Below are 15739 nucleotides of genomic sequence, written 5' to 3'. Positions count from 1 at the left end.
TGCTTACTTTATTTTATAATATAATATAATTATTATTTTATGATAATTTAGAACTGGGAAGAGAACGCAGTGGGGTCTAGTAATGGATAGCTGGAAGTCGCTCATACGTTATTACAAGAACAACTTTTCCGACGGCTTTAGACAGGTAAGAACGTTCCAGTCTTCACGCTTACTAGTTTTTGTTGGTTTCTCTGAGAACCGACAATGTGTTGTTTATTACTTTTTTTGTTCTAATCATATTTGATAAGGAGAATTCCGAAGTAGGAGAAAGGGTGGGGACTTCCAGTATGTGATATGGGTGTAAAGAAAGAAGAGTGGCAGTAAATGACGAACTGGAGCAGGACTCATATGGCATGGAAAAGGTTCCATTAGATATGTCTTAAGGAGGAGGAGGAGGAGGCGTGTGCGTGAGGGAGAAGAGGACTGTGGCAAAGCTGCTGATGGAGAGCTGTCCTGGGCATAGGCAGAGGCCAAGTGAAAGAAGGATAAAGGGGATCACTGCTCATTGGGCAATACAGATCAAGAAGGAGGCAGGGCCTCTGTGTGTGTGTGTGTGTGTGTGTGTGTGTGTGTGGCAATAATGTCCTGCCCTTCTGTTTGTGGAGCTGTTAGTGTCATTTATTTATTTAATCACATCAAGCCTCTAAAGAAGATCAGGCAGAGTTAATCCATAGCAGTGGGGGCGAAAGCACACTTCAATTTCTTAGCTGCTGAGGAGGTGTGGTCAAGTGAGGAAAGAGTGGCTGAGAAAGGGGGTCACAACTTTTGAATAATTTTTCTCACATGAAAAAACAAACACATACATAGACACCAACAACAGCAGCAGCAGCAGCAGCAACAAAAACAAGTTAAAACACAGCAAGGAGGTTGCAACTTTTTATACTGGAATTGCCCATAGTACAGACAGGCTCTGGACTTGGCTTTAGCTACTTGTGCTTTGGAAGCACCCAGATCAGACTAGTATAATATCAGGTTTTTATGGAGCTGCTGATGAAGACACTTTGGAAACTATCTCTGGCATTAAGTGGAACACCCCGGTTATTAAATGGGATTTGTCACAAGGGCCATTTCTCCCCTATATTGCAGAAATGATACCGGTTCAGTTTGTTTCCATGCACAAATCAAAGTGCAGTTATTGACCTTTAAAGCCCTCAATGACTTTGGCGCATGATACATTTTTTTGAACACATGAAGCTGACATATACTGAATTGGACCATTTGGTTCATTAAGGTCAGTGTTGTCTGATTGCCGGTGGCTCTGCAGCTAATGCCTGGTCCCTTTAAGTGGAGATGCCAGGGATTAAATCTGTCATCTGCATGCCAAACAAGTGCTCTACCTCTGAGCCACAGCCTCACACTAAGGGACAACCTGTGGCCCTAAGAACATGCGTGCAACTTGAGCTCTTGGGAGCATCCACAATCTCTATGGCTGGCCTTGCATAAAGGGAGATGGTGGGCACATATCCTTTCTTTCAGTCTAGAACTCTCGCCCTCAGTGATGGATACCAGAAATCAATGAAAGCATTTCTCTTTTGAAATGTCTCCCAAAATAATTAGGCTATTTTCCTAACTGTATTGTTGAAGGTTTTCATGGCCAGAAAAATCTGACTGTTGGGGGTTTTCCAGACCACGGTCACACAGCCCAGAAAACCCACAACAGCCAGTATTGTTCCTAAAAGTTTTCAATTTGTGGTTTGTATTGTTTGTCTCTTTAATCATCTTGCTAGTTTTAAAGTTGTCGATTTAAGTTGGTAAGGCTTTGGTATACTACTTGGGTTTATGATAGTTACTAGTACATTTGGTTGTGTGATGATAGTGTTGCTGTTTTCAATGTTTACTGTGAGAAACTTCCAGAATCCTGTGAAGATACAGAACCTAATTTTAAACTTCTGACTTCTTTTTTTGTAGGATGCAATAGACCTGTTTCTTGGAAATTATTCTGTGGATGAAGCAGATTCCGTCAGTCCTTTTCGTGTACAGAAAGACTGGAAATTCTTGGCTGTAAGGAAAAGAAGTTTCAATCAGATTTTTTGTAACATTTCTAACATCACTGAAATGATGCTCAGATGACTAGCAATATAGTGTGTTATCTTTGTTAAACATGGGGTTACCTGTGTCCTTACAGATTGAACTGGAACCAGCTCAGATAGCGCATTCAGGATCCTGGGTCGGGGTGTTGAAATAGCTCAGGAGTCTTTCATTTTTGTCACTTTATGCATGCAGAAAGCAAACACACAAGCTCATTCTGAGTTTCGCTACCCATGGAGTGGTGCGAAGTGGGCAATATTACCTGAGCGGTTCCTTAATTTGAGTTTGGAATGAACCTGATGAGCCACGAAAGAAGGTTGGAAGTAGCTCAAGGAAGCAAGGGAAGAGATCATGACATTGGGAGCAGGTGGAACTTTGGAGGGCTGCGATCCAGCTTCTCTCGGGCTTTCCCTTTTTTTGTACAGTACAATCTTGATGTAATCCACCGCCTTTAACATTGGTTCTGTCCAAACCTACTCTATTCCATAAGGGTCGATTGTACCAGCAGTCTGAACATTGCCAATTGTATGTCTGTAGCTCTGCTAGAAACTTGTTTAAAAAGAAAATAACACGTTTCTCTGTTCATTAGTGTACATACGCGTTGTAGAGTTAATGAACAGTAACGTACATTTTGGAAGGGTAGCAAGATCTAGCAGCGCCTTGTGATATTCTAACCCGTGGTGGCGAACCTTTGGCACTCCAGATGTTATGGACTACAATTCCCATCAGCCCGCCAGCATCTGGAGTTCCAAAGGTTCGCCACCACTGTTCTGACCGCTCACAAATGCACTGTGGTATAAATATCCATGGGCTGGAACCAGCTGCGTTTGAGGAGCCAGCTCTGGTCCAAGAAGTGACTGGCACAACCACCTGTCATCTTCAGAGAGTTGTGGGGTTCTTGTGTGTAAGCATTCCTCAAAACGGAGGTGTGTTGGTGATTTCTTCTTAGCCTCTCCCTGGTTAGATCAAGTTATTGAAGAGTTTGCAGAACAACATAGACTGCAATTAGCATGTAACAGCTTTGGGGTGCTGATTACCTAATGTTATCATTTAACGTCATGTGTCTTTTTTCCTTCCCAGTTGCCTATTATCATGGTCGTTGCTTTCTCAATGTGCATTATCTGTTTGCTCATGGCTGGTAAGTGATCACTCAGCTTGTGTGTGTGATTCATATTGGGAGGGAAGGGGGTGCTGTCAAGTCACAGTTGATATCTGGTAACGCTGTAGGGTTTTCAAGGCAAGAGATGTTCAGAGGTTTGCCATTTTCTGCCTCCAAGTCATGACTGAGGTGTTCCTTGGGGTTGCCCATCCAAATACTAACTAGGACTGACCTTACTTAGCTGTTGAGATCAGGCTAGCCGGGTCTATCCAGTTCATAGCTGTTTATACACATCTAAATAAATAGCTTAAAGAGTTGATGGTTACACATCCCCTCCTTCTAGAGGTATCTGTCTTCAAGGCCAGTCTGAGGTCAACTCAATTGCAGGTCAATTCACATCTTCCACATAGCTTAGTCAGGAATTCCAGAGTTCCTCAGTATTGGTAACTGCTACAGAGATGATACAACTTGCAGAATTGGCAATTACTTAGTAAAAATGGTTATCTGGGGTTGGGTGGCAGAGAGAAAACTGTAGTCAGGTCATTTCTTTTAGGGATATTAAATGACAGGGTTTGCTTCAGGGACAAGGAGAATCAACCCATGACACTCCCAAACTTTCTGCCAGATAATTTATTTAATTGGAAGAATCTTTTCTTTTTCTTTGAATGGCACGGTGGTAGTTGATTTGTTCATATCTTGTTCATTTCAAGGCCATGGGCATTGTAGACCAGTTCTTCACAACAGTTGGCTTTGACTGGATGCATGTTCAAAAGTGTAGTGTGTTTAATACTTTATTTTTGAAGGGTGAGAATTTTCAGCATTATATGCATTGTCAAGGAGGAGTTTTCTTGGGGGATGAAGGAGAAGGTTAAGTAATCTTGTGGAGGAAGGAATTTCTGTTCCTTTTAACCCCACCCCCAGCCGCCGCCTGGTACCTGTTTAGTTGCATCTCAATTGATTGAAACTTGTTTACAATGGGTGAACTGTTCAAAAAGCCTTCTGGGAAGTTCTTGCTAGTGGCAATCTCTCCTCCATTGGCTGCCTTCTGTAACCAAATAATAGTAATTTGGAGAAAGCCCTTTTCTCTTTAATGTGTTTACCTTTTTAATTCATTTAACAGAGCCATCTAAACTTAGTTGTCCCCTTTGATTAGTAAGAGGTGCACACAAATCTCGTTCACATAGAATAAACTGACGTGGACAGATGTGGGGATATGAGCTTGTTCCTAACTTCATGCAAGGGAGACGAGTCACATCTCAACCGTCTATACCAGGGGTCTTCAAACTATGGCCCTCCAGATGTTCATGGACTACAATTCCCATCAGCCCCTTCCAGCATGGCTAAGTGGCAGGGCTCATGGGAATTGTAGTCTATGAACATCTGGAGGGCCATAGTTTGAAGACCCCTGGTCTATACATACTATCCATTCCACACCGTAGGTCCTCTGCATCTAACTCACAAGCTGAGAAGCCAATTTTTTGTAGTCAAGACAGGAATGATGCCAGTGATACTCATGTGTTTATGATGCAGGCAAAAGTCTGCTTTATGTTAATCAGATATGAAGCATTACGTCGGAATTGTTTCACACATCAGCTGTCGGGTGGCTATTATGATTCCAATATGGTTTTTCTTGTGTATAACGAAAGGCTGTTCTGTTCCGCAGGTGATACATGGACAGAGACGCTGGCCTACGTGCTCTTCTGGGGAAGCGCAAGCTTTGGAACTCTCGCGATCATCCTTTACAATGGCAAGGATTTTGTCGATGCGCCTAAACTAGTCCAAAAGGAGAAGATGGACTGAATTTGTGTGTGTGGAAAGCGGCTTGGTAGGGATGACTCCTCAGGCCACTCCTGGAGCCTCTACTGACCTGCTTTCCACACCAGCCTGTGGTCTTTTTAGCTGTCATCTTTGCAGGGTGAAAAAGTGAACCCAGCTTTTTGCTTGGTGGAGATGATGGACTGATCTAGTCACACTGGTCTCTGGGATATTGCGTTCGCCGGGGAGCTCACACACGCCACATTGGGGACACAAAAGATGGAAATAAATTCTTTAGTCCTGCTGAGTGTTAACTGTCTCATTTAGAAGGGCCTACTGAGTTTTGCTGCAGCGGTGTATCGTTCAACCTGTCAGAGCTGCAGAAGAGATGCAATTGTGCTGAAAGCTGGCTGCTACTGGATTTTGCTGAGATACATTTCTCTGATAGGAGAATCCTTTGCTTGTTAACAGTAATGCATCTTGCTGCTTAATTAAACTCCGGTGTGGGCACCCTTATAGACAGGAACTCAGCAATAACAAGCGCAGGATTATACCCCCTCTCCCCACCTATATATATCTAAAATATCAGCATAGCCTGTGAGACCTCCGTCTTCCCCAACCCCCCCTCCTTCAAGTCTCCTCTATTAATTTTCGGATTGTTGATGCAATATTACGTTTGCTGGGAGGATGAGGGTACCATAGAATGTTTGGAATGTGTCTTGCAATGCTTTAATGACTCCAGTCCTTAGATGACAAATGTCAGTATGATTCAAATGTTAAAATTCAGTCTTTTTTTAAAAAAAGAGGGATGTAAATGGAATCAAAGAATGTAGAGCTGCTTCTTGGTCCCTCTTATGCTAAAGGTCCAAATGCTTTCTTTCTTAAGAGTCACAAATGTAGAATTTTTCTATAGATTGGGCAAACCAGATGCTGCTTACGGTGCCTTGGTTTTAGTGGGGATAATATGCGGAAAAGCGAATACATTTTTTGATATATTTTCCCTGGCTAAATTCCTTGTTTGCCCTTGAGATCAGCATCGGCTTGCTTTTTGTGCATGATGTAATTATATTTCTCTTCAATTGTAATGTTCTAAGCTATTAAAAAAATAGCCTTGTGCTGGTTACTAATAAATGTGTGTCTTAAATTTAGTGCTTCCAAGCTTTATATTAATACTAGATCTGAATCAAGGACCAATTTTAAATGACTTGGTCATCCATTTTCTATTACCTGTATTCAGAACCAGACAGGAATCTGCTTCAGGTGCTGTGCAATTAATATTTCCCATAACGACAGCTGTATATTCAGGACTGCAATTATGAAGTTTAAACATTAGGGAAACGGGCAGAGTGCTAGGCCTAATGCAGGTTCGCCACTGCAAGCTAAAACCCAGCATACTGCGGCAGCGTTTCCAGTATGATTGTATTGTATGTATTCACATACTGTATAGTCTTTGTGAAGAACAACAGTTCATTTGGCCTCTTTCGGTTTGTTTAAATATCCATTCACAATCACTTGTAATATACAAAGCTCCTGTTTAGAGGATGCAGTGGAAACAGAGTATGAAAATCAAAAAGTCTTAAGCCATCAAGTATGCAGGGAGTGTAGATCCCGTGAGTTAAATGTTTAATGGCTTTGCTCTCTTGGAACAGTTGGTGTTATCCTGGTTTGTTTCCTGTTAAGAACTGTGTGCATGGAGGAAGGCTTAGGAAGCATGCACCGCAGGAACTAACGTAGGCCTGAAACTGGGAGGAGATCTATGTCCGTGGCTTGCAAAGAGGTTGAGTTTCATACGTCCACGTACAGTGTACTCAAACAATAAAAAACTACAGTCTTTTCTAAACTTTGACTCCCGCTCTGTGTTTGTATCATGAATAAGAAAACATGAAGTCTGTGGTGGAGGGCTGTGGCTGAGTGGCATGCGTATTCAAAAATCGGGCCCCAAGGCTCTGTGGCCACGTTCAGTTCAGCTGCATCATGAATACGAATATGCCTAATTTAAAGACTGCAACAATAGGAAGGGATGCTGTTTCTATTAAGATGAAAATATGGTGTCTCCCTAAAGTGATCTCATAAAAGATAGTGCCTACCTGGAACTGAAGTCTTGCTGCTCTCCCAGTCCTCTGGAATCTTATAACTGGAGGGGGTGACAAGATACCCAGGCTCGAGGAAATGATTTTCACCACTGAAATAATTTCCTGGCAACCACTGTAGTAACGATTGACCTTAGGGTTCTCCCCCCCCCTTTTCAAACAAAGCATGGTTTCCGGGCTACAATTTTGTGCTAAAGAACCAGAGATCTTTGCTACTATCTGGATCAGAAGTCTGCAACCTGCAGCTCTCCAGATGTTCATTGGCCATGCTGGCAGGGGTTGATGGGAATTATAGTCCATGAACATCTGGAGAGCCGCAGGTTGCAGACCCCTGATCTAGATTCATTTCTATCCTCTGCTTTTAGTCAAGTGAAAGTTTAAATTACATAAAAGCTCCCATTAATTTTTAACTCACATATGGCAAAGAGGATGACATGTAACAATGATGTGGAGGTTTTTTGCAAAGAGAACCACAGCCGCAATGTCCAGGCTGTCTTGATGCCACTTCGGGATTCCTCTGCGTCCCCAGTGGGGCAGGCGAGGTGCTTTTCAGTCAGTTTCTTTATAGTTAGACACTTTCTCTCCCTAAACAGAATATGTTGCTGGAAACCTGAGCATTGTTTTTTTTTTAATCAGTCTTGTTTTAAAGACAGTTCTCCAAAAGCTGCGATTACAGTAATTACAACATTATGGTGAATTAATGGGTAACTTTATGTAGTCCTGTTAAAATTGAAAGCTTCTCACAATTGATGCAGAATAAGTTTATTGGCACTCAAGCCTAGGTTGAACAGAGATAATCAACTCATAGACTTCTAGCAAAAAACAGTTTTATAGGTTGAGAGGTATCTGTTTCATACTCACTCAAGCATTAGCTACAATATATATATATGTATATATACACACACAGTCAATAGTACACATATTTATTTAACACACTTAACTGGGGACATGGTTTAAGGCATAGGAGTTTAAAAGAGAAAAACAGCCATTTTCTTGCTAGAAAGACAATGTCCAAGACTGTATTATTGAAATTACACTCCATTTAGCAGTCACCCCACACAAGTCAGAGATAGGTAGTGACAGGTAGAACAGACAGTCAAGGTTACTCTAACAATCTCAAGTTATTCCCAGTGCTCCAAGTAATAGATAATGAGGAAGAGAAAGTGGCATATTCAGTCTTGATCTGTCTTCAACTTCCACTGTAGATGCTGGAGCACCAGGACCAGCTCGAAGGACTTGGGTTTCCAAAAGGCAGATAAATCTCTCACCAGTACATAAATATTTTCAGTGTTTGTGCCTTCTTTTTAAATAGAGCTTAGCAGCTACTGGGGGAAGACAAGGAATACCTCCATTGAATAAGGTTAGCTTCACTCCCACCTTCTGGAATCCTAGCTGCCATACTTTAAAATTAAAAACACACTTACCGTATATACTTGTGTATAAGTCGAGTTTTTCAGCACATTTTTGTGCTAAAAAAGCCCCCCTCGATTTATACACGAGTCAGCTGTATTTTAAAAAATATTTTAGGGTTTTTACTTTGTCGGCCACCAGGGGGCGCAGTTTTAGGCTAGTGGCACCAAAATTTTAGGGTATCATCAGGTGACACTCCTGATGATACCAGCCAAGTTTGGTAAAGTTTGGTTCAGGGGGTCCAAAGTTATGGACCCACAAAGGGGATGCCCCATCCCCCATTGTTTCCAATGGAAGCTAATAGTAGATGGGACCACCCTTTTGAGGGTCCATAACTTTGGACCCCCTGAACCAAACTTCACCAAACCTGGGTGTTATCATCAGGAGGGTCTCATAAAGATACTCTGAAACGTGGGTACTGCTAACATAAACATTCCTCCCCTGACAGGTTGTGTGAATGTCCCTTCTAAAATGACACCTGCCATGTGCAATTTTAAAAATATGTACACTAAAAATAATAAACTATTCTTTTAAAAAGCAGGGTAGTTTTAAGTCACAGTGAACAGGCATGTTCATTCCAGTTTTTATTGTAAGATCCATTGTTTAAAACCCTTCCTTACAAAAAAGCTAAGGTTTTTGTACTTTGAAAGTTATTGTTGATACCATATTGTTCTTGTTGACCTCTTTTCCACTTCCAGAGCTAGTTTACTGTTTTTCTTTGAAATAAATATTTAAAAACATTTAACCTACTGATGCCTCAATTAATGTAATTTTATTGGTATCTATTTTTATTTTTAAAATTTACCAGCAGCTGCTGCATTTCCCACCCTCGACTTATATGCGTCAATAAGTTTTCCCAGTTTTTTGTGGTAAAATTAGGTGCCTCGACTTATATGCAGGTCACCTTATACACAAGTATATACGGTAATAAAGCATGTTGATGGCCTTTTTCTATGAATGGGAGCCATGAAGCAAAAAGCTCAATAGATGCTCATTACATCGACTACCTGATGAGGGCAATGTGCATTTCCACAACAAAGGTCAGATGTAGACAAGACCTACAGATCGAGGTATCACTACATACTTGTGGCACTATGGGGAGGGTGGGTGTTACTTAAGAGCACAATTTGTTGTGATTTTACTCACTATAGGCCCAATCCAGATGGCGGAGTGGAGGGAGAGCAAAACAGACTGGGGGAATGGAAGTGGCCACCGCCAAGGAGCTATGCCAGTATCTGACTGGACACTGTGCGTGCATTGGGGGGGGGGGCATTACCAGGCATAGAGCTGACTTCAGTCAGCTTCCACTGTGCTTCCAGCCCAGGAACAGCCCCCTCCGCAGCTACAGACTCACGCCACTGGAAAGTGTGCTGTACGACTGTGTGGCCTATGGGGTGGCAGGAAGGTTTTTCACTTCCCCTCCTTTCTGTGCCATCTGAAGCCCCTTTGGATACAACACTGCCTTGGCTTCGCTGTCCCAGGCCACCACATAGCTTCCCCCACCCCCACCTGGACCGAGCTGTCTGTATCCTTTCCGTATTAGAAGAATAATCCATCCACTCTCAACTTCCTCACAAGAACCCACAACTATTGTGTCTGCTTTGTCAAAAATATCCTCCGTGTAGAATTCCCTAGCACATAAAGCATGGGACTGAGCCTCTTAACAGCAAGTTGCCAACTGGGAGCAAACGAGCACCTCAGACAAAATGGCTGGACAACGGCAGTTCCTCTGCTAGCCTTCTGGGGTGGGTCTCCCATAGACCTGGCTAGTAGTGATGCCTATATGCAGCCGCGGGAGTCGAGCCTTTCTCTATGTGAACAAGGTGACAGGCATGGCAAAGCAAATGGTCATCCAGGGGATAACAGCGATGCCCGTCTTCATCGTTCAGCTCCATTCCACAGTCCTACGCAAGAAAGGGGAAAAGAAGCCAAGGGGCAGGATTAAAACTTCATGTGTGTTTTTGCTTGGAGATATCCAAAGCTTAACAAACAAGCGAGGATCAAAAACAGAACCACACTAATAGGATTGCCACAAAATTCTGAAAACACTCAAAAAACTATTGTTCCATACATGCTTGTGTAGCATTTTTTTAAAAAACCACTTGCCTTTCTCCCTAATGGAGATGCAAAGCCGCTTACATAATTCTCTCCTCTGATTGTATCCTTACAACAACCTGTGAGGTAGTCTTAGCTGAGTGCCTGTGATTGGCCCAAACTCACCCAGTGAGCTTCCACGGCAGGAGTGAGGATACTAGTCTGAGCCTCTTCACCGCTACGCCACACTGGCTCTCATTCTTACTAAGAATCCATTCTCATTGCCCAGGAATTACTACGCCATATGCAATTTAAAAACTTCATACAATGCTTTTCCATGTGCACAACTGCAGGCTCCTCAGAACAGAACTAGAAGCTGATAAGTTGTGACTTTCAGCCTTGTTAAGAGTCCCTAGGAAAATTATCCCCCACAAATCTTCATGAAGGTAGTTCATGGGAATGGGCAAATTCTGAATATATACCAACAGTGGCTTACTAGTTGGCTGCCCACACGACAATGAACACCACCAACTATGCAAACTTAAAATACACTAGAAATGCTCATCATTTTAAATAGGCTACTAATCAGTATGAGCACATACAGTATCCATGACTACAATGTAGTGGTTGAGAGTGTCAGACTAATATCTGGGATACCTGAGTTTGAATCCCCACTCATGCTCTGGAAGCTTGCTGGTGACCCTGGGCCAGTCACACACACCCAGTCTAACCTACCTCACAGGGTGGAAAAGAGGAGAACAATATAAAATGCTTTGGGCCCACACTGAGAAAAAGGTACAAATGAATTAAATAAATAAAATAATAACAATACATACATGGCCTGAAAGAGGTCTACAGTGTGAATAAGGTACATCTGGATTTTCACTGGTCTATAAAGACTGCAGAATCACTACAGGTGACACTTGCCAGCCCCAATAAGATCTGACAATGTGAGTTAGACCCTGAAGGAACTCTAGCCAGTCTCACATGACAATCCTCGTAACAACCTGTTGGCCAACCTAGCCTTCATCTCAGATGCTGGAGCAGAAAAATAACTTACCATATACCAGGGGTGTCCAACTCTGGGGCTTCAGATGTTCATGGACTACAATTCCCATCAGCCCCTGCTGGCATGGCCAATTGGGGCTGATGGGAATGTAGTCCATGAACATCTGAAGCACCAGAGTTGGAAACCCCTGCCATATACAATTCAGTGTCCAAGGCTTTCAAGAATGGCATTTGAGCTTATTGGCAGCATGGTTCTAATAATAATAACGAAAACTAAGAAAAATTAACTTATGTGAATCCCCCTCAACATACTGAATTGTATCCAATGGTCTCCAAATGAATTCCTGTGTATGCAGTGAAGAACGTCTGCAGACAAAAGGGATGCCCACCTTGGCAAACAGGACACTCCTCTAGCTTAGTGGCTTTTAAGGAATGGCTTCCAAAGTAAGAGGACCACCAGCAATAAATCCAGAAATAAGCCTCACCCCAACTCCAAGCTTTTGGACACATCTAAATTGCTGCTTGGATTACGATCAATATTCTCATTGACCAGAAAAACAGGATTTGTAATAATATTTTTATGCAAAGGCCCTAAAAGCAGGCTGGCCTACCTCGCAGTGGTAGCACTCCACATGGTAATCCTGGTCCATTGACACAACACGAATAGTTTCATCAGATCCCTGGAAGCAATGACAAAAATCCAAAAAGGGAAGAATTATTCAGAAAATGAGTGATGAACAGAAGTGGAATTTGCTCCAGGCTGTCTGAAACTGTGGCGGCCGATATATTGAGATGGCTGCTGGGGGGCAAAGCGAAGGCTGAAATACTTAGGCTGCTGCTGAAAGCGGGGACGCAAATACCATTTGGAAAAAAATCCTACGGGCAAAATGTGTGCAAAGCTTCTGAGGCCTCCCCAGATAAGAAGACAACAGGCCACAGACTAACTTCTGAGCATACTGATACAAGGGAAGACAGAACGGAGTATCACTGGAATCCTATGGATACATTTGTGAGAGTAACAGTGAACCATTTAACATTGAGTGTGATTTTTTTAAAAAAAAACTGTTCCCAAGCACATGTTTATACTTTGGATTTTATGTATTGAGAAACAACAACAACAAAGAAGAAACCTCACGTTTCAAGTTCCATGCCAAACATCACATTATATGACAAGAATTTTGCACAGTGTATTGCACCTTTGCGCCACTCCCCCCATTCAGCTGACCTTACTCATGGAAAAGCTCCCAGCCCTCAACACCAGGTGGGACCTCCACCCCTGCTGCCACAGCCCGGACTTCCAGTTTTTCCAGCAGTGGGGCTGTCGGAAGGATGGCCTTTGGCATGTTTGCCCCCTCCATAGGGGTAAGTGCCCCAGGGAGGGCAAACCTTGTACCCCTTTCGCACCCTTCACCCTTTGAATAGGGCTGCCAGATGTCTTCTATGACAGAAGAATTACTATGCTTTGACATGTACAGATACTGAGATTACTGAGAAGCTCACTGTCAACATATGCAGGCTGTAGCACACTTGAACAATGGGATGAGTAAATAGAAACTCTTACCTCGCTTGGCAAAATAGGAAGTCCACATGCTGCACATTTTGGAGCCAAAACCCTGCATAAAAATATTGAATTACAGAGATTAATCCTAGCTTCAATTTTAAAATCAGTTTAAACTGATGTGTATGTGTGTGTATGTGTGTATGTGTGTCCGTGTGCTGCCAAGTCACAGCCGGCCAATGGTGACCCCATAGGGTTTTCAAGGCACGAGACATTCAGATGTGGTTTGCCACTGCCTGTTTCTGCGTGGGCTGAGAGTCCTGAGAGAACTGTGATAGGCCCACTCAAGCAGGCTTTGTGTGGAAGAGTGGGGAATTGAACGCAGTTCTTTAGATCAGACTGCTGTTCTTAACCACTACACCATGCTAGGCTGACATTATTTCTCCCAACGTACGTTTTATGAAGAACCTGGGAGGCCTACTAAAGGTCCCTAGTATTCTTGCAGAAGTACAAACCTAGGAGCTCCTTTGAGGGAGGCTGTAACTAATTAGCTTTTCCACTGACTCAGCCAATTCCCTCCTTACAACAGCTCCTGTCACACATGGCTTTTGAACATGTAGTTCTAATGATGCCAGCATAGCTTTTTTTTTAGTGGCCCTTGATTTTCCAGCAGCAGAAATGCTGGTTGGATCCACACCCAGGACAAGAAATTCAGACAGAAATCCTAATTAAGTCCACTCAGAGACCTATCCAGGTCTATTCAGGGAGACTTACTCCCAAGAATGTGTTCTTCAGTTGGCATGTCAGGCCTATACAGCAGACATCACCTTCACAGGTCTGATAGCAATAATTTAAATGGCCCATTGTTTAGGCCCTCACTCAAAACATCCCCAGCTGTCCTTCAGGATTCAGAAATGATCATAACCTCATGTCTTTAGGTCAATCTTAACATGATGTACAAGTTCCTTACAACAGATCTCTCCTGAAATTAAAAATAAATAAACAAACTGATGTGTAGCCTCACAAAACAGTGTCAGGATGCTAACACTTTTCTCCTTTGCCATTTTGTTCATCCATTAATTGTCTGAACTCATTAGCTTTTCAAGAGGAAACAAGACAGCTACAATGTTAACCTCATTACCATCTTTAAAAGTAAATCACTTGAAACCATCTTTCACAGGAGCATTAACCATCAGTGCAGTATTTATTGTATGGCCAAAGGCCATTACAACCAACCACACAGAGACCATAGGAACGCTTGTCAATCTGCACATAAGTGAAGAAAATGCTGTGGTTCAGGGGCAGAGAAGCTGCTTTGCGTGCATTAAATCCCAGGGTTCAAACTTTGGTAACTCCAGTAAAAAGGATGAGGAGGTATCACTATCTTTACCATACTCTGTACTCTCTCATTATTAGCAAGGCCCGCAGTTATCCAATATTTACTTGGAAGCAAGTCTCATGGACTCATTTTCTGCTGCCTCAGAGACTAGAACATGGAGTAATGGATTCAAGGTGCAAGAAAAGAGATTCCACCTAATCATTAGGAAGACCTTTCTGACTGTCAGGGTTGTTCGACAGTGGAATTCACTACCTCAGAGTGGTGGAGTCTCCTTCTTTGGAGGGAGAAGGTTTTTAAACAGAGGCTGGATGAACAAATGTTGGGAGTGCTTTGATTGGCCCTTGGAATCTCTTCCAACTCTATGATTCTATGATTTCAGTAGAAGTTACTTCCAGATATCTCCGCTCAAAAGCTGCACGCTTGGAAGTTTCTCCTTGAACTTGTTTTGTATGCTTACTTGTGGTAATCTCGAACACAGTAGATTTTGTTCTCATTGTCTACTGTAAACGGCACTCCATCCAGACACTCATTGCAGATCACGCAACGAAAGCAGCCAGGATGGTATGACTTCCCCAGGGCCTGCAGAATCTGCAAGATGAGACAAAAAAAGCACATACAAATAGTTTTAAGTAAGTGTCATAAAGAAACAATTCCCAACTGAGCAAGCAGTGCAACTTTAACAATCTTCAAAGCAGAATGACAACAGGCCTTGAAAGTAAGATGTTCTAAGCAAGGTAGAAGGAAGCGGAAGTTCCATGACACTGACACTGCTTATATTCAGGTAAGTTGCAATTTTTTTGTTTTGTATAGTCTCAAAGTCAATCCAATTCAGAGTTTCTTCGAACAGCTTCTACTCAACAGCTGCCCCAAACAGTAGCTTTTGAATGGGCTGTACCCAGCTTTCCCCTACAATGTCACCCATTTCCCCTCCTTAAGACAGCACCAGTCCCACTTGATTTTTCCACCTGTGGGTCCCAAGATCCCCAGCATAGGTTTCTTTGGGGGCAAAAAGGGATTCTTCCTTCCTGTAGAAAAACTGGCTGGATCCAACTTATAATATGGAAAGCAGGGTCTCAAGACCCTGCAATGGCAGCAAGGACTTTCATGGGCAGTAGTGATATAAAATGTCTCCATGCAACAGTGGTGATCCCAGTGGTTAGCATCTTAACATGCTACAGCTGCCGTATGGAAGCAAGTCATCACGGGAAGCTCTTTTGAGCAGATTTCATGCTGCTCTAACATGCAGGCTGGGTTTTGGTCTTACTGGATCCTCACGCATGACTATGCTCCAATCAAGAAAAATTTGCTTGGGTTTTCAATTTGATGGTTCAACTGGCATAGTTGTTTGTGCGTTTGGAATAGAACACCACTGGGATTTTTCCCCATTTGAGGGGTAGTAATCCACAGTGGTTAGAGCGTCAGAGTATGACAGACAGATTCAAATCACAGCACCACAGAAGCCTGCCAGGTGGCCCTGC

General features: G+C 42.7%; 2 protein-coding genes across 3 annotated transcripts in view; one reads left to right on the top strand and one right to left on the bottom strand.

The window, feature by feature from the left end:
- The window catches only part of SACM1L (SAC1 like phosphatidylinositide phosphatase), a 38814-nt gene extending 32092 nt beyond the window's left edge, over positions 1-6722 (top strand). Inside the window, exons 17-20 of the mRNA XM_048510706.1 lie at positions 52-145; positions 1909-2001; positions 3109-3166; positions 4791-6722. Of these exons, the coding sequence (XP_048366663.1) occupies positions 52-145; positions 1909-2001; positions 3109-3166; positions 4791-4927 (382 nt within the window). The 3' untranslated portion in view covers positions 4928-6722. The remainder of the gene's footprint in view (positions 1-51; positions 146-1908; positions 2002-3108; positions 3167-4790) is intronic.
- Positions 6723-9195: 2473 nt separating this feature from the next.
- LIMD1 (LIM domain containing 1) overlaps positions 9196-15739 on the bottom strand; it is a 52807-nt gene continuing 46263 nt past the window's right edge. For both annotated transcript variants that reach the window (XM_048510704.1, XM_048510705.1), the window contains exons 6-9: positions 14719-14849; positions 12986-13037; positions 12036-12104; positions 9196-10286 (exon numbers count right to left, since the gene is read on the bottom strand). In XM_048510704.1, coding sequence (XP_048366661.1) covers positions 10149-10286; positions 12036-12104; positions 12986-13037; positions 14719-14849 — 390 coding nt within the window. In that variant the 3' untranslated portion in view covers positions 9196-10148. The remainder of the gene's footprint in view (positions 10287-12035; positions 12105-12985; positions 13038-14718; positions 14850-15739) is intronic.

This window comes from Sphaerodactylus townsendi, linkage group LG11, assembly GCF_021028975.2.
Source record: "Sphaerodactylus townsendi isolate TG3544 linkage group LG11, MPM_Stown_v2.3, whole genome shotgun sequence".
Classification (NCBI taxonomy): domain Eukaryota; kingdom Metazoa; phylum Chordata; class Lepidosauria; order Squamata; family Sphaerodactylidae; genus Sphaerodactylus; species Sphaerodactylus townsendi.
This window is presented reverse-complemented; position numbering and strand designations above follow the sequence as displayed.